Source organism: Cinclus cinclus, chromosome Z (assembly GCF_963662255.1).
Source record: "Cinclus cinclus chromosome Z, bCinCin1.1, whole genome shotgun sequence".
In the NCBI taxonomy this organism is placed as follows: Eukaryota; Metazoa; Chordata; class Aves; order Passeriformes; family Cinclidae; genus Cinclus; species Cinclus cinclus.
The window spans coordinates 77,674,019-77,697,450 of NC_085084.1; the positions used below are offsets into that span (position 1 = coordinate 77,674,019).

The window sequence follows — 23,432 nt, forward strand, 5'->3', positions numbered from 1 at the left end:
ATGAGTGACTCATCACAGATTTGAGTGATTCACACTTCTCTCCCTATTGGATTGCACCATCCATCCTCGGATGAGTGAATAAATTTGGTTTGGACAAGCTGTGGAACCCACCAGTCCAGGTTTATCCATTCACTTACTTAAGAAAAAGTCTTGTTACCTTGTTAAATTTGGATTTTAATATGAAAAATTACATTGCTAGGGGGTGATTCAGGACTCTGCAGAAGCCAAGGAGTTTATAAACCTGAATTTATTTTGTCCCACTACAGCCAGTAGGAAAACAGCTGAATGAGAGCAGCCAGGAATTGGTTCTTCCTTAATAATTTCACCTGTATCTTTCCCCTGGCATGTACTGAGGAGGGATGGAGCCAAGTGGCAAGGCTGAAACACAAGCAGCACACTTGGAACCTGTGTGTTAGTTTTGGATCTGGTCTAGAAACAACAGCCCGAGCACACAGTCAGTTTATTGTGGCACATTGCATGGTTCTGCTGGTGAGAAAGGAAGGGAATAAGAAAGTGACAGATGTTACAGAGAAGTGCTCTGTTGGACCAGGATCAAAAAGCATAGGTTCAAATCCTGGAGAATTCCAAGGTACAGTTGTAGCTGTTGGTCCCTGAAGATACTGGAAGAAAAGTCTGAGGTTTATGGCAGGAGCACAACACAATAATGTTGTCTCTGACTTCCCCGCTGAGTTGAGTTTTCTTTTCTCTTTGAGTTTCCTCTGGGCTACCAGCAGATTCCTTAAACTGGTGTGTTACACTGCCTTGATTTTTGACACAGTACAGATTGATAGGGGTAGTTCATTCTAAGTACCTTAATACCTGACACTTTAATCACACTATGACTGACAAGAGAAATCCCTTGCTTGCACTTCAATAGCTCTGGCAAAAACCCCAGGAAGTCAAGCATGAGATTTTTGTGACAGTTTGGGAAATTTCCTTTCTTTGAGGCTTTATGCTGTGAAAGAGCTTTTTTGGATGCCCATGCAAGGCAACACTAAAGGCATGGATGTCTTTCCATGTCCACCCAACTCTAGGAGAGCCCAGCAACTCTGAGGTCTTGTCTCATTATTCTTAATAATGCTACATCCTACCTTGTTTATTTCTACCATCCTATGGATTTATTCTAACCACCAGGATGAGTACAAGTACCCTGACCACCAGTTATTGTAGGAACTGGGCTTGCTTGGAAATCTATTGCTGCTCAAAGACATCTTTAAATGATTTCTGTTTAGATTACATGCCCCTAAATCCAGCAGCGATTGGTGCAGCACAGCAATTCCTGTATTGGAATACAGAGAAGCTGCAGCACTGGGGCCTTCCAGCCCTTGCCCACATTTTGATTATTTATTGCTTCTGAAAGGATGTCCTGCTTCTTCTAGCGTTGCATCACTGTCCTTTCCCCAAGCTCCTTCCTAGATAATAACATGGCTACCTGTTGGGAAAGCAATTGTGTAAGTCCCTATTGCTCATTTTAAGTCATTGGATCTTGGGCTGCAGTGATTCACCCTCACAACGCCCCAAGAAGGGAATCTGATATCACCCTCCAATTTACTGACGGAGAAGCTGGGGTGTGGAAAGGTGAAGGATTTGCTTGGGGTCAGGCAGTGAGTCAGGCACAGAGCTGGTGTCGGAGAACCCACCCCAGCTCCTCAAGCTTGCCTCTGTCTAGACTTCTCCAGGCAGCAGCTTTGATGCTGGTCTTATCACCATCTTTTACCATGCTGTGGTTCAAACCCAGCCAGCAACTAAGTACCATGCACTGCCCCTTTCTTACCAGTGGGGAAAACAATGGAAAAAAACTGTAAAACTTGTGGATTGAGATAAGAATAGTTTAATAATTAAAACAAAATAAAATATACTACTTGTAGTAATAACAGTGACAATGAAGAAGAGAAAGACAATAAAACCCAAGAAAGTCATGTGATAAACAACACCATTGCTCACCATCCACTGAGAGATGCCCAGCCTGTTTCCCAGCAGTGATCATCTGTTCCTGGCCAATTCCTCCCAGTTTATGTTCTGGGCATGATGTCCTATGGTATGCAATAACACTTTGGGCAGTTTGGGTCATGCTCCCTCCTGGTTTCTTGTGCACCTGCTCACTGGCAGATCATGGGAAACTGCACAGTCCTTGAATTAGTGTAAGCACTGCTGAGCAGCAACTGAAACATCAGTGTGTTATCAACATTATTCTCATACTGAATCCAAATCACTAGTAAGAACGAAATTAATTATTCCAGCCAAAACCAAGACATACCATCAGCCTTGGAGCCTCAATATCTCCCCTCCCTTCACCATTTGTGAGGAAATGCCTGTATCCTCAACTTGTAACAGAGAGCCTCAGATGACAGAGACAGAAAAAACGTTCCTACCTTCTTGGAGAACATCCCACCCCTCCCATGCTTTTTTGCTTGTCCCCTTTCTTTTTGGTCTGATGGCCCTGTCCTCACCACCAGGAAAGGAATGGGAACTCACCTAAATAAATCTCAATAAAACTACACCACAGAACACAGTGTCTACGCACTGGTGGCCATGTGTTTCAGCTTGGGAACTGCCAAAAGGGCAAAAACTCCAACATGCAGCTTGATTTCTGGCTGTGATAGCTTTGATAAAGCACCAAGGTAAAAGGACAGGGCAGAATATAAAGGAGAGGGAAGTGCAGGAGGAAGTGAGGAGCCTCCATGGCTCTGGTGATGCACTACAAGATGATGAGGGGAGAGGTATGGAGAGAAGGTTGAAAATGGGTGTCCTGAGCACTCCCTTGCAATCCCCAGCTGCAGCAAGCAAGCACAGGGCTGATGGAGCACTCACTGCAGTTCAGAGGACCCCATTGATGCTGGCAGCTCCAGACTGGGCTCGAGCACAAAATAACAAGGAAAGTTTCCTGACTGTGTAATTATGTTTGGACTTGAGTGTTTCCCTGTATTTGATGCCTCACACATTATTGCTTTCTTAGCCACATTCCTGACTGCTCCTTGTGTTGGCTGCAGTTTCTGTACAAAATAAAGGCCCATTCACCACTGTAGTAAAAAGCTCTGATTTTTCCACAGGAAAGTTGATGGTTAAATAAGGGGAAGAGGAAAAGCTGGGCATCTGTGGCTTTGCAGAGAAGGTGGGGGAACAAATCAAGGAAAGGGGTCCCTTTCAGTCCTGCAAATTCAGCCCTGCTGTTCTGCGTCAAGACCTGGTGAGTCAAGGACCCCAGGGAATTTTTACTACTCACTTAACAAAAACCAGATGCCATGAGTTGTACATGTCCTGTTAGCAGTCCTCACCTCAGATGGTACGGATTGGAACTGTTTTCATGCAGGCCATCTTGTGGAATAGTCCTAGATAAATACAGGATGTTACTGACAATGAAAAGGCAGCAAGGATTGTTTCCTGTGTGGTTTGGTAAGTCTGTGGGCTTCTCACTGACTGAGGTCCTGTGATGAGGCTTGGCTCTGCACAGGGGGTCTTGTGTCTTTTCTTTACAGCTTTCAGGGGGTCTGGGCTGCAAGAGCTCTCCCAATGGTCTGGGAGGGTGAAATAAATTGTAAAGATACAAAAGAGTTTGGACCCAAATATGGATTTCCATGGAAAGAGGTTTGGTCTTGTTCTTCAGCTGGGTAACTGTTGGAGCTTGGGGGAGCCCTGACCTCAGCTGTGGGGGTTCAAACCCTTCTGCCTCCCAGTTTTGCTATCAAAGCACCTACAGCCTCTGAATAGGCACAGGAATACACATCACTCTGCCACCCTGCAAGAGCTTGGGAGGGGAGGCAATCTGAACCAGGGTACCATGCTCACACAAATGGGTAAGGCTCTGCTCAGTCTATGCATTTAACTGAAGTTGGAGAAGGGCAGATACGGTCCTGCATTTCAGGTGGTGATGAAAACAGCAGTGCCTTCAACAGGACACATTTAATTCCTTCTCCTTATGAAGCTCCTAAACTTTTTCCTCACCTATGCAAGAAGTAAGGAAAATATAAAAAAAAAACTACCCACGCTGTCTTGTGCTGCAAGGCAGGAAAAAAAAAGTTGGGTTTGAAGAGCGGGTGGAAGGGGTGTGGTTATCCAGGAGGTGTGTCAGGCATCGACGAACTTATTTATAAGCAAAGGCTACTGTGCTGGAGAAGAAACTTTGCTGAGGCTTTGTCAGCTACTTCTTTTCCCCTGACACCACTTGAACAGCATCTCTACTGGGATGGGGCGGCAAAAGGACGTTCTTGCTACCATTGAGGAGCACCTGAGGATCAGAAACAAATTAGTGCGACAAGCACTGGCTGAGTGCTTGGGGACACTGATCCTGGTGGTGAGTGGGGGCTGTGGTGTGGGGATGCTCTCTAATCCCTGGGTTTGGGGGAAATTGTCCTGCTGAAGGGGCTGTGTGCTGCCAGAGTTTGCACTGGGGATGAGCCCAGCCCAGTTCAACCTGCTGAAGGGGTCTAGACGACGGTCCCTGTGCACGGGGAAAAACATTCATGCATATTGCTTAGAGGTGGGTGTTGGGGTTTCTCTCAAAATGTAGGCTCTGAAGAGCTTGTTGGGTGGGTGGAAGCTTCTGTGTATCTGTGAAGTGCAGGGAGCAAAACATCTCTGTGTAAGCAACAAGTGTTTTGCTAGAGATCATGCAAAACTTTCTTTCTGTCTACCCTGGAATATTTTCTTGGTTCTGATATACTGCGAGTGCTATCACCTGAAAAAGTGAAAGCTTTTAAAATATTTTTTAATTTTTTTTTATTTTTTATTTTTTTTTACTTTGCTTTCCCCATGCATCCCATAATGAAGAAGCAGCCAGAATTTAAGCTGTTGCAGTGTCATTTTGCTGCCAGCTGCTGATTCTTCAGGGGCTTGTCAGTGGGGCTGCACGATACCATGGCTGCTCATGCTGACAGCCAGCTGAGACCTGGTGCTTGCTATCAGTCAGTGTGTTTTTCAGTGGTCAGCAGAGATAAAACTCTTCTGCGTGTTTTAATGCTCAACTTCCAAAGGGGTAGAATATAAGAGGTAGAACAGGATAAATGTGTGTCTAAGTGCCTGAGGTTGCGAATGTTTTGAGTGGCTGCAATTTGCTTTAAAGGCAGATATGAACAGCTAGGAGAGTTGTGTATGAGCTGTGTGGAGTAAGTACTGTGTAGAGAAATGGTGACAGGGGTATCTGGCTTAGAGCATCTGCATGTGAAAATGTAGGACTTCCCAGCTGGCCACAGGTTTGGTGCATACATATTGAGGTAGAAATGATGGTGTTCACACAGTGAATATCTGCAGGTACAAGTTCCTCTGAGGTGGTCTAAATCCAGAGCAATCCTGAAGGTTTCAGTGGAGTGACTGTGGCTTTACACCGCTTTGTAACTGGTGCCTCAACTGCTTGGAGAGAAATCTAAGGGTTGGAAGAGCTGAAGCCAGAGGAAGGCTTGATGAAGCTGCACTGCAGGTGCACCTCGGCAACAACACAGAAAGACTGACACAATTTTATGCTTTCATAAATAAGATTTTTTTTGGTGATGAAGAGAGGATTTCTGAATCTTCTATGGCAGCTTAGGGGACTCTGCTAAGACTGTGAAATGCTACCATGTTTATAAGAAATCAGCTTTGCTTGGTGCAATGGCTTTATTGTCAGAGCAACCCAGCTTTGGTGATTTGCAAAGAAGTCCTGTTGATTTTTCCATGAAGGGTTGTTTGGAATTAAGGTGGGTAGAAGGTGATAGGAAAGCAATTAACAGCTAGAAGATTGCTGTCTATGAATCATTGATGTCACTGCTGTTAGTCTCAGGATTGAAACAAGGTAAGTCTTGTAAGGTTGATTAATGATGGCAAAGCTAATATTGCTGAGAAACAAGACAAGCCTTTAGCCATTTGGATCTGAGCTTTCAGAAGGGCTCATGATCCAAAGCCCATTAGTCCATCCTCTGACTGTAACAGTTGGCACAAGAGTGACTACTTTTCCTTACACCTTGCCTCTCTAGGCGGAGAGGAATTGGGATCAGAGCTTGAGGAAGAGTTTGCTCCAAAATCATAAGCAGCCTCCAAAATGAGTGGTAATGGGCACCCATCAGCCACACTGGATGTTGCATTGGCAGAAGTGGGCAGCACATACTTCATCCTTAGGAGTGCCAAACCTGCTCTGTTTTAGTGTGTGTGTGTGTGTCTGTGTGCGTCTAAGTTTACAGGCTGAGCCTTCAATGTGTTCAGAGTTCCTGAACTGGTTTTAGTTGCATGCTCAAATCCCTCTTCTAGGACTTGCAAACTTGCTTAGGATCTCCTGCAGCAGCTCTGCAGTGGGTGTAGTGCTGTGGGCATTCTGTGTCCATGGGGGAGAAGGTGGGGTGGGCTTGTGGGAGAAAAGGGAAAGTCCCAAACTCTGTGAATACTCTCACATGGTCAGAAGTCCAAAACAGGCTACACAAGAGGGAAGTGGGTTCCAGGACTGCAAGCTTGCAATATCCAAGTCAGTCAATCCCTTTCCAGCTTCATGGCTTAGTCTATTGATCTTAATGAAGGGAAATGTGTAGTTTTTTCTTTATTACTGACCTGATTCCTTTTCATCTTTTTATTATATCACCTACATGAAATAGAAAGGTCTTGAAGGTGAATTCTTTCCCTTTTCAGATAGCCTGGACAATTGTTTGAATTTGATTTTCTTCCAGGAGAGAAATTGTCATTTTGTACCTTGCAAAAGTCCCTGATGCCCACCCTGCCAGCAGGTTGAGCTTTGTGTGTGCATTTAGGTGCATTGTACCCCAGTAAATATCTGTTTTGGGCTTCACAGTAAAATGCCTGAGATAAGACCTGAATCCATGAAAATTTTCTTCATGGGAGATGGAGTTGACTAAAACAAATATGTTTGAACAGAATACTGTCAGGGATGGATTTAAGGTTTGATATTGTTCACACTGAAATAAACTTTTGAGTCCCAAGGGAGGGAGACTATTTAAAGTTTGCAGCTTACTTTGAATTTCACTGTGTAATGTAAAACTTGTCCCACTGTGGATATTGGCACCACTTCAGTTTCTTTCCTTCTCCCTTTCACTTGCGTAATGACTGCAGCTCTCTCAAACTCTTGTAGACAAAAGCTATTGCAGATTCCTGCATAGTCTTGCTGTCTTGTAAGAATGAACCTAATGCTTGATTTTATTTTTCTCATTTTATTTTAAAGAGATTGTGAAGGTAGAATCATAGAGTGGTTTGAGCTGGAAAGGACTCTTAGAATGGTGCCACTTTTTTCAGATAAGAAAAATAATCCAGCTAAGGTGGCCAAGCCCTGAAGAATGCCAGGCGAGCATTGCTACTTGTAAGCCACTTTTGCTGTGTAGAGCACTTTGCACAACTTTTATTTAGTCTGTGGGTGTTGTCTCTATTGTCGCAAAAATAGTAATGCTGATTCTAGATACATTTCCTTTGATACTTAATTTGGCATTTCCCCACTTCAAAATTTACTTTCTGAGTAGCACTTTAGGCTTGAACTTTATACTTATGTTGGAAGCACCGCTTGCTGGCAGTCGTTAAGCACTACAAACGCTGAAAGCATTTTCCCAGTCCCTTGGTGTTTGTGTTATTACTGTAGCAACCCACTAAAGCCAGATTTCCATGGTGGGTCTCCGTGCCTCTCTTAAGGCTCGGTCTGTTTGCCTTGCTCTGCTAGCTGTAAATACCAAAGCTGTCTCTGTTTGTCTTTTACATTTGCAGTAGAATTAATGTGCTGATTATGACTGATTTCCGAATGGGACTCACTGTGAATCACTGCTGTAGAGGCACAAAGAAAGAACAAAACAACTCCTAATTGCTTTTCGATTGGTGCTGCCTTGACTTTGTGGCTAGGTGGTAGCTTTTTGGGGTATAGCTCTGCTGTAGACCACAGAAACACAAAGGCAAAGTGGTGTTTGGATGACCAAAGCAAGGGGAGCTTGCTAATGGGATGACCACAGCTTGGGGAGCCCCACTTAGGTGTTGGCAAGGTAAAGCTGCTGCTCATCCCACAGTTGTCTGGGGCAGCACACAAATTGTTACAGTTGCTGCCTGATTTGGGGTTGTTTGCTTAAACCCAGCTTGTCACATTTGGAAAATGTAAATTTTTTCTAGGGTTTTTTTTTTTTAGTTTTTAAAAAAGTTATTTTCTTTATTGATGCTTTGCTAGGCTATAAAAGGGAGTGGAAATCCTTGCTGTGAGTGCTGCTGATTCTTCTTGCAAAGGGTCTGTTCTGCTGGGTATGGGGACATGGGAACTGGCAGTGCAGCTGCTTTCCCTCAACCCTTCCACCAGAAGTGGTTGAAGCTCTTCGGTAACTGTCCTAAACTGTCCCTTCTTTCTGTCTCCCTCCAGGACCAGAACAATTCTCCTTCCTACAAACAGGACAGTTCGTGGCACCAAGACTTTCCCTTAATGAGAAGGCAGCTTTTCCCCAGGAGTGCCCAGCCTTGTGACCAAACCCCCACCAGCTGTACTGCTCTTTCTTAAGGGCTAAAACCTCTTATCTCAATAGTAGGGACATCAGAATCAGTGTTTTCCCTTCCCTGTAGGTGTGAACAACCTAAACCAGTGAATTTCCTCCCTAGTGCACAACTCCTCTGCTGAAGGTTGCTCAGGTTTCTTGAGCTGAGGGAGGTTCATGTCTCCAGCTCTGTGCAATATTTTTTTGTAGCATGTGAAGTATGTGGGGCACAGTTTTGCTTAGAATCTCTCATCTCTCCAGCCCTGCAGCCCTGCCTTGCTCTGGTTCAGTGGGTGGTACATAAAGAGCAGTAACATAACAGAGCATCTGCTGCTGCCCTTCCTGCAGGGCTGCCTCCGGCTGTGCTGGACAAAAGACTCGGCTGTGGGTTTCTTCTTGCTTTGCAGATTGAGAACGATGACCAGCCTGGTTGTTTGAGAGATGCTTGGAGGAAAAGGATAGTGCTCCTTGCATGATCTTTTTGGCTGATGGAGGCTACCCTGCCATGTGAACCATGGAGTTCAAGATCTTTGCACGCTGCTCTTGCTCCCTGCCTTCTCCCTGTGAAGAGTGGTACCTTCTGTGTGCCCAAAACTTTAAACCAACTGTCAATATCTCCAGGTCTCCTCCTTCAAAGCAGACTCATGGTTTGACTGCCCTTCTGGCGTCTTCCCCATTAACCAGAGGACATGAAGGGCTTTCCCATCCTCCAGGGTGATTAGGGTAGATTTACAGCAGGCTTCTTGCCTAATCCCTAGTTTATTTGCTGGCAGAAGAGTTGTAATTCAGGTAATTGCACTCTTACTGGTCTGTGTCATTGGAACTTTCCCATCTATATTAAGAGACCAGTCTGTCTGAAGTCCAATAGCAAGTGCACTCAGGCCTTTTGTGTTGCACATGAAGGTGTAAAAAAGTGATGGCAAAGAGGAGACAAGAAAAGAAAGAAACCTGACTTTAATGCAGGGAAGTTGAGCACTGTGCTTTCATGTGTTCTGACGGTGTTTTTTTCTTGAGTGACAAAGCCAGCTGCTCAGTTTCCAAACATGCCCTGGACACAGGGAGCTCAAGGTTTCTTGAGTGTGAAGTAACCCCTGCAATGTGCTACCTTTTCCTGTTATTTGCTGCTGCTTCTGGCTGGTACCTCCTTTGTATGTGTGTGTGGGGGGTGGTTCTTCTCTCCTCTGGAGTCTGTCAGCCCTGCCATTCTTGAACCCATTCCAGCAGAATGAGGATTTAGTTCTTTTTCACAGTGCAGGACATTGAATCACCCCATGAGCAGTGAGAAGCCTCCCTGTTAGATTTGCTAGAGTCAGTAAGATGAAATTAAGGAGCAGGCTTCCATTAACGTGGTTAATGGGTGCATTGACCTCAATTCCTTGGAGAGTAGGTTTAACACATTGGAGTGATGCTTTATTGCAAGCATTTTATTAGCACTTTAAAACCACTTTTGAACTTGGCTAATGAATCGTGGGTGTGTAACAGTTGACTGCTGCACCTACTGCCATGGGAGGTGCTAACCTGGGTTTCTGTTGGCTGGATATTCCTCCAGAAGTGGTTTTTTACACAAAAACAAAACCAAAATACAACCTTCTCCACAAGAATAAAGCCAAACAAATGAAAAAGCAAAACAAAACCCCAACAAATGCAAATTAAAAACAAAACCACAAAACAAAATGATGTGGGAGGCAGGTTATTAAAATAAAAAAATGGGGTGTCATCTCCCCACTTAGGTGTGCATCACTGACTACAGTGGTATAATGTTGCCTAAGAGCTCTTAAATACTTTGCATGAACTTAAAAGACTGGGAAAAAAGTTGAATTGCTTTTATCTGACCTTCCTTGCCTTTCAGCACAAGTTAGATGTTCCTGAGCAGTTCTCTGTGAGCAGTGGACAAACAAAACCTTAAAAAATGAAAGCTGAGGTTCTTTGGTCTCATCTGACCTAGGAAAAGGAATTGGAAGGAGAACTAGCAAAGAGCAGAAGTGAAAGTGGTGTGATTAAAAGTTATATCAGCTACTACCACAACAAAACTGTATAGTGTCAAGGTACTTGCCACAAAAGCCTATGTGAGCATGACTTGAACTAAAGTCAATTTAAAGCTCCTTGAAGTCAAATCCTGTGGAGGAATGTAATGCATGATGCTGTATTTTTGTGTTTAGTGGACTACGCTGGTGCAGGATGGAATTGAACACATGCATATCAAAGTTCAAACCTGTCCCTAAGTATCACTACACAGTTTTTATCTGCTGAGACTTTTCTGCTGTTATGCTGAATTAAACTCAATAGCCCTCACAGCTCATCTGATAATCAGCTGTAATGGTCCTGTAGAGTGGCTTCAGGGTGTTTTTGCATGGCCCATAGATTCCCTTCTGAGGAAAAGCTGGAGAGTTTCTGCCAGGTGTAGGATGGAGGAGAGGAGGATGGGGGAATGACCTCTTGAGATAACCTCTTGAGAAATGGCAGACCTGGCATTCCTCCAGCTTAAGGGAAGACCTTTGTGGGTGATCAGGGAGGTGGAGGTGGGAAAATTTTACTCTGTGGTTTCTGCAACCAAAAGGTATGTGGATAATGAGCCAGCCACCATCCATCTGCAGAACTGCCAGTTCTTACAGAGTGAATAACACAAATACCTTCATCGCTAGGGATCACTGAGGGTCAACTCTGCCAAACTCAGGTTTTGTGGGCTTGTCCCCTCCTTGGTCAGACTGATGTGCTGTGTGGCCTTTGAGAGGCAAACACCATGGCCATGTACTCTCTGAAATCTCTCCAAAGCTTGGTGGGGCTTGTCTGGGTAAAGAAAGAAACAGGATTCACCCTGGTGATTAGTCTGTACTTATTTGCTTACTTTGAGCTATGCTTTCCTTCGTGGTTTGGGCATAGCTGTTTCTGTTTTCTGCCAATAAATAATCTCTTCTGTCTTTGTCTTGGACTCTCCCCCGCCATGGCTTCTCAGCTTGGTGAGGACTTTGTAGGGGCTCTTCTGACTGCACCCAGTAGAGAGCAGTGCTGGCTATCCCTCCCGCACCAACCAGTTCAACAGGTTCCTTTATTCTTTTTATGCAAGGCCCTTGTGTTGGGCACCTTGTTCCTTGTCAAGAGGCACCTATGTACAGAGTGTACAGCTCATGAATCAGCTTGCAGCCTACCTGGCTGCCCCCTTCCAAGCAAGCTGAGTGCACCTTTTGCTTTAGCAATTCTTCAGTTGTCAAGGGTATGGGAGGGGGTTTTGTCTTTGCCTCTGTTTTGGATTGTGTGTTGCTCAGTGGCCATGCCCAGTGTTGGCTGAGGAAGTGACAACAGCAAACCTGGCAACCTCAGTGCCTATTTGGTGGCTTATCCTGTAGGAGTTGGTACCACCTTTGTGGCAATTGAGCAACTTTGGGATGTTCATGGAAGCAGAAAGTCTTTGTGGGGGCATAGTTATGGGTATGTGGTCAAAAGAAATGAGTCAAGCCTTGATCCTCAGATTTGAGCATCTCATGAGCAAGCTGTAATCTCTGTCCTATTTTAAGGATCCTCTCAGTACCTGCCATTGTAGTAATTCCAAGTGATAATACACCAAGGGTCAGTTCAGGTGGAGCCAGTGGGAGATACAAACATACAGATGATCAGATTTAGAGCTCTTTAAATTACATGTTGTATAGTGGAAAGACTTGCCAAGATAGAAAGCCTGGATGACTGATGAAGTGAATTATTGGGAGAAACTCGTTTGAGTGGTTAAGGGTGAGCATAGGAATGAGGGGTTTTGGGTACAGTTGGGAAGAGAAGGATTATCCAGCTGGAGCAAACACCTTTAAGGAAGACCTCCCTTAGCTACTGAAAAACAGTTTTGTCACCCAAAATAAACAGTTTTGTCTGCCAGAGTGTTTGGTTTGGTGCACCCCTCATCTTGGACAGAAGGCCAAGACTGGCTGTGCTGGTGGGCTCTCTTGAATGTAGACTTTTCTTGATGGAGCCTGAAAAGAGGACTCTGTAGATTTCAGGCTGAATGTGGCCTTTTTCAGTCATGACTGTATTTCCAGGCATTAACAGAATTGTTCCCTACCAATGTATGTGCTACTGTGTCAAACAATTACTAGCCTTTTTAAAACAAAGATACCCAGATCCCTCATCAAAATAATTGTACTGTGAATATCTCAGACCAGGATGATATCTGGCTCATCCTTCTCACCTGTCATCTTAAAATTAGATCTTTGGACAAAGAATTCCATACTCCTGTAGACCCATCCTGCTTTTAATTTTGGCCCTGTTTTTGGTCCATCCAGCCAGGAGATAGATTTGTCTGTGCCCTTTCTTCTTCCCTCCCATCTCTAAAGAGAATGTTTGCCATATCTGGAGACAATGTGTGTGTGTAGTACTTTGACCAAAATAGAAGCTGTGAAGGCTTTGAGTTGTGAGTGGACTGTGATGGCCAATGAAGGTGTTAAGGGAGCAATTGCAGGCATTGGTCAGCAACTGGCCCTGATGTGAAACAGAGAGGCTAATTTCAGTCTCTTTTTCTCCTCCTAGCTCTTTGGCTGTGGCTCTGTGGCACAGATCATCCTCAGCAGAGGGACTCATGGAGGTTTCCTGACTGTCAACCTGGCCTTTGGCTTTGCAGTAACGCTCGGCATTTTGATCGCAGGACAGGTATCAGGTATGTGTGGCTCCAGTTAGGCTGAGTTTCACTTGTGTCAGCTGTTGTGTAGGCCTACTTTTCCTGTGTGGCACTGGTGTGGAAACTAGTGCCCCTTGGCATAACTCTGGAACCTAGATTCTGCCCCTGAAAGTACACTGACCACCAACGTCTCTGCAGGTGGACACCTGAACCCAGCTGTCACTTTTGCTATGTGCTTACTGGCCCGGGAGCCCTGGATCAAGCTACCAATTTATGCCTTTGCACAAACCCTAGGGGCTTTCCTTGGAGCTGGCATAGTCTTTGGGCTGTACTATGGTAAGTGTGGAAACCTTGTGTCTTTTTTGGGGTGAGACTCCCTGTTTGGGACTCACTGCAGGGTGGGAGGGAGGTTTCCAATTCAGTGGGGAGCACTTTCTTGCAGTGCAGAGATCCAAGAAATGTCCTTACTGTGTTTCTGGGATGGCTTTTCCATTCTCATGATGATGGGTCCAAGCCTCCTCAAAGCAACCTGACAGCCAGCCACCATAGTCAAAGGGCAAGTCTTTGACTTTGAGTAATGAACTTATTGCTTCTTGAGTAATGCCCCTTTTGTGTCTATTGGTCTTCCAGAAAAGTCAATGAAACACTAGCAATGATGGAAGTTTAACAACTGTTCACTGTTCCAGAACCATTTTCTCATTTTTGGCTTAAAAAAATGAAATCTTCACTGTGATGTCTAATGCATTGTCTTGTGTTAGCTTCCAGATAATGAGACTTTCAGCAGATTTTGCTGCTTTTATTAGAATGATTCCATACCTTGGAAAGCACCTTACAAATCCAGTTCCTCAAGCATCTATGTTGTCCTGTGTGCTTTTCATCATCATAGGGAGATCTTCAGTGGGCAAGAACCGAATTTTCATGCTGGGCTTTTATCTTCCTCTAGTATCAAGTGTGACATTTGGACTCAGACTTTGTCTCCAGACTGTTTCTGGAAATAGGGGTGATGTTCCCTGTAGCTGAGTGGAGCATCTGGGCCACTGGAGGAGGAAGCTGCCACCCCAACACTAGCTGGAATTGCTTTTCACTTTAGGAAGAAGCAAGGAGACCTACCTTCCTCTCAGTAGACATCAGGGCTACAGTTCAACACCAATTTCCTTTCCAATTGGTGGATTGAAGACTGCTCTTCAGATGGGATTTAACCCCATTTTAACTACCTAACCCATGGAAAAGCTACATTCAGAGGTACCTGAGTGGAGTGGTCTCCACTCACCATGAAGGAAAGATAGAGCTCCTAAGTTAGTTATCCAGTTTCTACACAGTGGTAGGCAAGGCACTGGCTGCTCTAAAGACAGCCTTGGAGTTGTAACTAAGAAAAGTGAAAGAACAGCCCAAATCCTGTTTGCTGATCCATATCACTACATCATGTCTTCACACCAAGATTGGTACCACAGGTGTTTGGTTATCTTTGGGAAAGTTGGAGTCACCTTAGTGTTTGCTTTTTGACTCTCTTGATGCCTGGCAAATAACTGTTAGGAACAGGGACTAATGCCATCTGCCTCTGAGCCTGATTAGTAAAAAGCTGTGGTGGCTGATGCCCTAAGTTTTCCTAATGACTGTTTGCTCTACAGTAATGATTTTTTTTCCTGCTTTCCTACTTCTAGATGCTATCTGGGCTTTTGACAATAACCAGCTCACTGTTGTTGGAAAGAATGCCACTGCTGGTATTTTTGCCACCTACCCATCTGAGCATCTGAATGTTGTGAATGGCTTCTTTGACCAGGTAAGAGGCTGCTGGGAGGATGAAAGTGCATTTGAAGAGGAATCTTTTGAGTGGTCCTGGGCCTCACCTTTAGTTAGAAAGTGAATTGCAATTTAAAAATAAGATATCCAGACAGACTTTTTTTGGAGTTGACACAGGTATCTCACTAGCCCATAGGAAGAGCAGGGCCAGAAAGGACCTTACAGCTGGAAGGTTTGTGCTAAGACATTAACAAGTGGTACAGCACTGGTGAGGACACCAGATAAAAGAATGCCATTTGCTCATAGTCCCTGCAGAGCCATAGTGTGAGGAATGATAGCTCTTCCTCACTCCTACTCTACTACTGTGGTTGGGGCATGGTCCAGAGGTCAGCTGAATATGGGGTGGTTGCTGTTGAAAGTGACTGCCTTCTAAAGTTGCCATCAACCACAAAAGGGACAGCTTCTACCCAGCCATGGCATGTGGGAAGGAGGTTTAGAAAGATGTTTCCATCTTTTCTGTCTGCCTAAACATCTGTTCATAAGTCTTCTGGGAGTAGAGAAAAAGGTATGAGCTTGGTTGAGATTCTGGGCTCCCATGATGTCAAGAGAGGAGCATGCTCCACTCTTTTATTCCCATGGCTGGTGTGGTCTGATAGTGCCATGGGATGACTTGGTGCATCTCTTCCTTTTAAGAGAATTACATCTCAGAGGAGTTAAATAACTTGGTTAGAAGATTAACCTGAATTAAGTTCTTGTTTTCCTTCCCCATCCCTCTCCAGTTCATTGGCACTGCCTCCCTGATTGTGTGTGTCTTGGCTATTGTTGATCCCTACAACAACCCCGTCCCCACCGGGCTGGAGGCTTTCACAGTAGGCTTTGTCGTCCTTGTTATTGGAACCTCCATGGGCTTCAACTCTGGCTATGCTGTCAACCCTGCCAGGGACTTCGGTCCTCGTCTCTTCACAGCCATTGCTGGCTGGGGCAGTGAAGTGTTCCGGTAAGTGCTTGACCATGAAAACCTTGTGCATCAAGGGGAAATAAATTATGAGTACCAAATAGATGGTAGCTTTAATGCTATAAAGAGCCTTGGCAGCCATGAGGTAGGTGTCTTTGGATTGTCTAAATGTTGCTAAAAGACACTGTCTGCATTTTGGCTTCTTAAGAAATCGTGGAAGCTGGGCAGCTTCCAGTGGTGAGAGCAAACAACATAACTCTGCTATCAAAGAGGAAGTCTAGGAGCATCCATGAGAATTTCAGTTGCATCTTGAACATCAGCATATCATGATTTTTTTAACGGTAGAAAGTGAGAAGTGTTAGTTACTTTTGGAGACAATTAATAGAGCCATGGATAGATAGAAAGGGTTGCTTTCCTTCAAGCAGTGGGAGCGAATTGAAGGTGCCTAGTGTAGTCACAACAAATGCTTCTCTCCTTTCTTGGTGAAGAGGCAGTCTTGAAAGTCCTGAAAGTAGCTGTTCTGAATTGCTTGTCACTGGGACTTAAAGTGTTTGTGTGTGGCAACGTCTACCTTGAGAGCTCTGCAGATCTACAGGTGCTTTTGTCTTGTGCAAGTGGGTGGTGATGGCTTGCAGAGGGTCAGATCTTGCATTGCTCCAGATCCAAGTGCAAATATCCTAATGCTTAGGCTGCAGTTCTTACCTTGTGTGCTCTCTTTTTTTTCCCAGGGTTGGTAAGCCATCCCACTGGTGGTGGGTTCCAGTCGTGGCTCCTTTCCTCGGGGCAGTTGCGGGGGTGATTGTCTATCAGCTGACGATTGGATGTCACGATGAGCCTTCTCCACCTGCCTCTGAGCAGGAGACAGTTAAGCTGGCTAATGTGAAGCACAAGGAGAGGGTCTGAGGAAGCTGCCATCCAGATCTGGCAGGTATTCATTACTCAGGACTGCAGCTGGCAAAAAGGAGAAGTTAAGAAGAGCTTCAAGAACAACAGGAAGAGTTTTTTACCTGTCTTGAGATATTCTAGTAACTTTTTTTCTTTATTGTCTATCCCTGACACATTTGCTTTTGACATTTTCCTGTGAGCCTTCCTCCAAATGCAGTGTCATGCAATCTTTTCCTAATAGAAGGGGATTGGATAGGACTGTAGGAGTCAGGAGAGAAGTGGGAATTGTTGTCCAACACAAATCAGGTGTTCAGGAATTTGAAGCTCTTTTGAGCTATGTTGCTGACATTGCCTGTGACCTTGGCAAACTGCTTCCCTTCAAACCTGTGTTCCAATCTGTAGAATGGGGATCATGCAAAACTTAAATTGTTTTGCTGGCATAGATTGGAAACTCCTACACCCTGGAGGAAATTTGCCTGTGATTCCATGGATCAAATTCTGCTTGATGTTGTTCTAAAGTCAGTACCAGGAATTAACTAGTCTAGAGGATTTTTATTAGCCAAACTTTTATATCTCTTATGAATTCCTAGGTATTGTATCAGTCAGCTGATCTATAATGTCAGTGCAGAGTAAGAATGCAATTGATTTTCATTTAATATTAAGACAAAATGTTTACAAACAAGTGCACCCGGATGTTACAATCAAAAATTAAAGTATTGTCAACTCCTAGAAAATCACAATAGGAAGTTCTCATTCTAACCAGGACTAACCTAGACAGAAAGCTTGGTTCCCAGAAGCAGTCTTTTTAATTAATCAGCTTTGTATATAAACTGCAAGCAGCTTGCCATGATCCACTGGAAACACAGTGTTGCTTAAGTTGCGTGTGTTCATGTAAATTTTACTATGGTGTTGTTGGGGGTTTTTTTTATTTGTTTTAGTAGACTTACATAAAAATACACTCTTTAAAGCTGTTACTAAATACCAAGGTTGGGGTGAGTTCATTTAGAGATGTATGGGAACTGCCGATTCTCTGTCAGCTTTGAGATAACTTTGGTTTTCCTGGGATGGTCTTGGATTATGGCATTGTGGTTTTTGGAGCACCTCCTTTTCTACCTTGCAGAATAACTGAAATATCCCTGGTACTCATGGCTGAGGGATTGAGGTCAGCACCTCCTGTACTAGCAGTACTGGCATCTCAGGGGATCTCTGGCTCACCCAATGCCAAATTATTACAAAGTATTTGAAGAAAAGCATTACTGGTTGTGAAAGAATTTGTAAGTCCCATGCATTAGAGAAACTAGTTCAAAGCTGTTTCTTTAATGAATGAATTCATTGAAAAATGTATCTTTGTACACATTTCCAGTCACTAAAAGGATGTATTCTTTTTTTTCTTTTTAAAAAAATAAAATGTCAATACCCACACTGTAAAATGCTAGTGTTGGTTGTATTTTTAAGCAGCTGTCAGCAAATGTCAACATGGAAAGGAAGTCATCTATAGCAATAGCTTCCTCAAGCCCTTTTCCTCTTCAGCCTGAGCAAAGGGGAATTAACCCGTTCAGGCAGTACATCTACATGCTCCATTTGTGTTTTATTCCTTTCCTTTTTGGGGTGTGATTTTGGGTATGTGGAAGAGATGGAGTAGCTGTGCTCAATATAGTGACCAAGGTATGGGCTGGGGGTGAAACTGTCCTGCTGTCAGGGATCTTATTCTTAAGGCAAAAGAACCACTGAATAAGTATTTCTCCTTCACCCTTTGTACAATTTAAATTCCCTTACTATTCTTTCACTTAACAGAGTTCTGATTGTGCAATCCTACTCTGCCTTCATCTACTATCCAGCCCCATCTAGCATATTACATGAGTCAATTTTTTTTTTCTGTAGCTATGCCCGGCAAGGAAAAGTACAACAGCCCTGAACACATTGCTCACAGAATTAGACGAGCAACTTACCTATAAATAAAATTGTTGTTGCTCTTTGGCTGGTGTGTGTACTGCTGTATTTTTCCTGTATTAATTGTGCTGCCTTAAAATAACTTCTCACTTCCCACATGGTGCCATACTGAAGAATTCAGTGAGATCTGGATGAATGTGATTTCCTGCAATTCATCAGCTAGGAATCAAATGGCTTTTGGAAAAAAAATTCCCAGGTTTGTTTGATTTGCTTTTTGTGTGGGCAGCACATTGTTTTTTCCATTTCTAACATGAAAGTTTATCCCTCAAACTCTGCATAGCAGCCTTGTATATTGCTGTGATCAACTAACATAGCTGCAGAATTCAATTCTCATTTCCCTTCAGGACTGTCTCTTTTCCTACTCTTCCACTACTTTTTATCTTCAACTGTCTTGATCAATATATGAAAATTCTTGCTGCAGACCTTAAGACTTATGATTCAAGGTGTAGGGTGGGTTCTGGGTGGTTTGGTTTTTTTCCCCTTTTTTTCTTTGTGGTTTTTGCTGTTGTTGTTCCATTACTTACCAGATTACTCTTGCTTTTCCCTGACATGTAGTAATCAACTTCTACTATATCCCTGCCTTACTCATGCCTCAGTGATGTGTGTTATTGTCTTTATTAAAATGGCAATAAAATGTCATATCAGTTTCAGGTTAAATTTTCTGTCTTAACCACTGTGTTAAGCTTTGGCTTTGCTGTTGGTGAAGCACCAAGCACTTCTGAGTAGATCTATCAGCATGAGAAAAGGGGCAGGCATTACCTGCCATCAGTGGATGGGCACCTGTGGAGAACATAGCTCCCAGAAGGGTCTGGTCCATAGGAGACAGGATTTTGTCTTTGCTCCTTGCTAGCTGTGTAAGGAGGGCAGCGCACAGCACAGTTGGAAACACCAGATTTCAAGAGCTCCAGAAGTGTTATTAAACTGTGGGAGAAAAATGTGTTTTCCCTGGCAGCAGACACCCTTAAATTGCTGTGAGTTGTGGTTCTGCTTGTTTTCAATTTAGCTGCCTTGAGACACCTTCTGGGTGTTATTCACCTGGCAGACCCATGCAAATCCAAACTTTTTTTTTTTTCCCACCCATACCTAAATTTCAAAGACAATGAATCACACTGTAGTGCCTCACTGGAGAGGTAAGACTCATCTGGCCAAATATAGTAATCCAGGTTTTAGGTTAGATGAACTCCAGCTGTCAAGCTATTGAAATATGTTTTGTAGGAAGAAATAAATCTACAATTTGAACTATTCATGCTTGACAGGGAGAGTAATTTGTTGTTGGAACTAAATGTTAAAAGGTGCTGTGGATTCTCTATTGTGTGAGGCTTTCAAATTAAGACTGCCTGCCTTGCAAAAAGTTATTTCAGTTAAACTGCAAACTGCAAGTCTCACTGGAGGAAATTCCCACACCTCTCCATTACAGGAGGTCAATTTGACAGAATTTGTCCCGTCTGACTTTGAAATTTAAAATGCAAGATGAAAGTGGCCATGTATTTGATGCCTCTAGGTTCTTGTCTGGTCTAAGATTATCACTACAGGTGTTTTGACATTTTGGGTATATCTTGGGAAGCTCTTCCAGGTGTGTTTGCTCTATTCCATCTGTAAAATGGCAGCAGCAGTGTTGATTTCTTCCAAACCTTGCTCTGTTTCACCTTGTGGGAGCATGAATCAAAGGCTGCTTGCCACTGCAGTGTGGATGGGTGAGCAGCACAGTCTCCCTTCTTGCAGCCCTTTCATCTCCAGCTGAGTTTCAGCTCTCCATTTGGCAGTGGTGGATGCTGGGGATGCAGAAGCTGGTTGCATTTACTGAACACCTCCAGGCAGGTCTGGTGGGGCTGTACCAGGGCAGGTTTCCACATGTACCCAAAGCAGATGAGCATTGACAGATCATCTGCTTGCTTTCTTCCCTTCTCCCCATCACCTACACCTTGGTGAGGAAGAGAAAATAAGTAAAATGGGAGGAAAATAACAAAGCTAATGTGCTCTCAGGCTAAGGATTTCTAACCAGGATACACCACTGAAAATATAAGAAATACGCTGCCTGAGATGGTGGTTTGTTGGTTAAAGGATCACTTATTGCCTTAGCCCTTTTCAGGGAATTTCTTCAGCTACTGAATCTCCTGCTCTTCTTCCTCTGGGGGATATCCACTTGCATTCTATTAATTTCTGCTGCTGGCCAGGAACCAGCTGAATGAAACCTTTTGGGTTTTAGAGAAATCTTTTCTAAATTGTCCACCACTCCTCTACACATCTGAAATGAAAGTGTCTTTGACTTCTTTTTCTTGCTTACATAAAATCTTCCAATTAAAACAGTGGTACAGCTCGTCTGCAGCTCAGTCCCTGAGTCTGGTCCAGACTAGCTGGCTCACAGGACCTGCATGGCTGTGGGACACCTGGTTTTGCAGCTGGTGGCATAAGAGGGAACAGGCTCCCTTTCAATGGAGGTAACCACCCTGGCCCAAGGTCCTGGACTTTGGGATGAGACCTTCCTCCTGGTCCAGGACAGCTAAAGATATCTTACCTGCTGGCTCTGCTTGCCCGGCAGCCAGTGCCATGCATTCCCACAACAGTTGCTTGAGTATTGGGATATGACTTGCTCCCCCTAATGTATTACTCTGGTGAGGGCCAAAAATCTGCAATCTGGATATGTGAGACTCAAGTATAACTCATTAGACATAAAAAGTTCCAATGTGCTCCCATTTAACCACTTTCAGGAGGGAAAACATGTCCCTCAGTCTTGTTACATGCATCACATATAGTGTGGGTGTAATGTCCAAGAATAGGGTGGGATAGAGAGATAGTTGGGGCTCTGATCAGGTCTTGTTGTCCTGAAAACCCTTTTGCTCCTTGAAAAGTATGGTGTATAGTGTAGCTATATAATATAATTTGGGACATTCTGCTGTTACTCACTTCTCAGTGTCTGGGATGTCACTAGCTCTTTACATTCATCTCTCTGTCCCTAGTGGAAACACGAGATAAGAGAGTCTCCTCTATCTCTGAGCACCAGGGCCACAAAGTGACACATTGCCAGAGCTTTCTGTGTCTGTTGCCTTCAGGGTCCATGCACTCCAAGGGGTGTGCAGACATCAAGATGCTGCAGCCCAACCCAGTGCCTACCCCGATGAACAGCTGAGCTTAAGAAACATGCCACAGGGATGAACATTCCTGATATTGGGATGACAGTTGTCCTTCCAGACAGAGGAGAGAGATGATGGTGTCTCTAGATTCCAGACAAGAACGGTGCAACATCGAGAAGGTTTTTGTGTTGTCTCTGGGGACCTGAGGGTGTAAGGGCGACTGTGTAAGAATGTTTGAAAACCCATCAGAGGGGCCAGAAGCAGAAGCTATCTGAGCTTTCTGCAGCATGAGACAAGCTCAGTGCAAGAGGGATAAAGAGCAGATGAGGGAAGCCTTGGAGTCCAAGACTCTGCTCTGACTGGCAAGTGACAACAGGAACTTCCCCTGAGTCCATTTGGAAAGGACACCTGAATTTCTTCATTGACTGTGCTGACTATGGGCTCAGCTCAGATGCCTAGGTGCAGGGGTCAGGAACCATTTGAGATTCCCTGGGTCATCCTGCCTGGCTCTAGCTGCCCCTCCAGAGGGGCTGAGATCTCCTGCAGGCCCCATGCCACCTATGCCCCATGCAAGTAGCCTTAAGAGTCCTATGTGTGTGTAACTGGAGATCACTAAACTGGAGTGAAATTCCCCCTGGAAACTATGGCCTGGGCAGAGGCAGAAACTCAACCAATCTCCATAGTTCCACTGCCTTTGTGTTAGTACACCCATTTCCACAGAGGCATAGGAGTGGCTCAGGGAGCAGATGAGAAGTCTGCCTGTCCCTGCACCCAGTCACCAACAACAGCCACTTACACCTCCCTACCCTCTTTAGGAATGCTTCAACCGGGAGCAGCAAAAACCACACAGATGAGACATCTTTTGAGCTTCCAAACACTCTTGGTTTGGTTTGTGAGACTTCATTGAAACAGGCTCTCTTGAGGAGCTGGAGTAACACTGCATGTACATAGTACCAAAAGGAGTTTGTTAGTTTATATGGGGAGGGGCAATCACATTCACTATCCCAAGGAGAAACACTGACGTTGTCTCATAATTAATACATTTTTTTTTTTTTCTATTTTTCTCACCAGAAGACAACTTTCCTGCCAGGCAGGTTTAGCTTGTCCTAGGAGATTTTCAGCTGTTTTAAATTGTATTTGGGAGTACAGGAACACCTTCCTGAAGAACCTGTCAGGAAATACCCCAGATGTGAGGTTTCTGGCTGCTCTCAGTGGTCCCACGTGGATGTTCCCTGACAGACATAGCAGCTGTAAGGCTCAGCCTCAGATACTGGAGTTAAAAGGAATGTGGTTTTGAGGCAAAGAGATATACTGGTTTCCTTGTCCTATCTGAGCTGAACACACTCAGGTGTCAGTCCCACAAACATGTCATTTCATGTGACAGGCTCTTATTTAGACTGTGCCCTGTGCCTGGCCAGGAGCCACAAACTCAGAGTACTCATGCTAAAAGCTAATATCTGGATAATGCTCACCTCTCAGGTATGAGTCACAGGGACAGCTTGTAATAGCTGTATTTTATGATTTGACGGGTGCCAGCTCGGACCCTGAAACAATTACATATTCACTTAAACCTTCTGGGCTCTCTTGGAACCTCTGAACTCCACCCAGCACAGACGGGCAGAGTTTCTGTTGCCCTTTAACTTTGCTTTCCCTTTCTTGCTGCAATGCTTTAGGTAATCTCCAGGCAAATAGTTGCCTGTCTGAGTCCTTTCATTAACTTTGTGCTCAGTCAGGAAATATTTATAGCTCTATTGGCCTTCCAGGAGGAACAACGATGATGAGAGAGGAGAAACCATGTTGATAAACTTCCTCTGAGCCAGTGGGAC

At 44.3% G+C, this 23,432-nt stretch overlaps 1 protein-coding gene across 1 annotated transcript; it reads left to right on the top strand.

Annotated features, from left to right (window-relative positions):
* Positions 1-4,065: 4,065 nt before the first annotated feature.
* AQP3 (aquaporin 3 (Gill blood group)) lies at positions 4,066-18,015 on the top strand. Its single transcript, XM_062513723.1, has 6 exons — positions 4,066-4,291; positions 12,918-13,044; positions 13,204-13,341; positions 14,667-14,785; positions 15,525-15,742; positions 16,429-18,015. The coding sequence occupies exons 1-6, from the start codon at positions 4,184-4,186 to the stop codon at positions 16,601-16,603; spliced, it is 885 nt and encodes a 294-aa protein (XP_062369707.1). The 5' UTR covers positions 4,066-4,183; the 3' UTR covers positions 16,604-18,015.
* Positions 18,016-23,432: the final 5,417 nt, after the last annotated feature.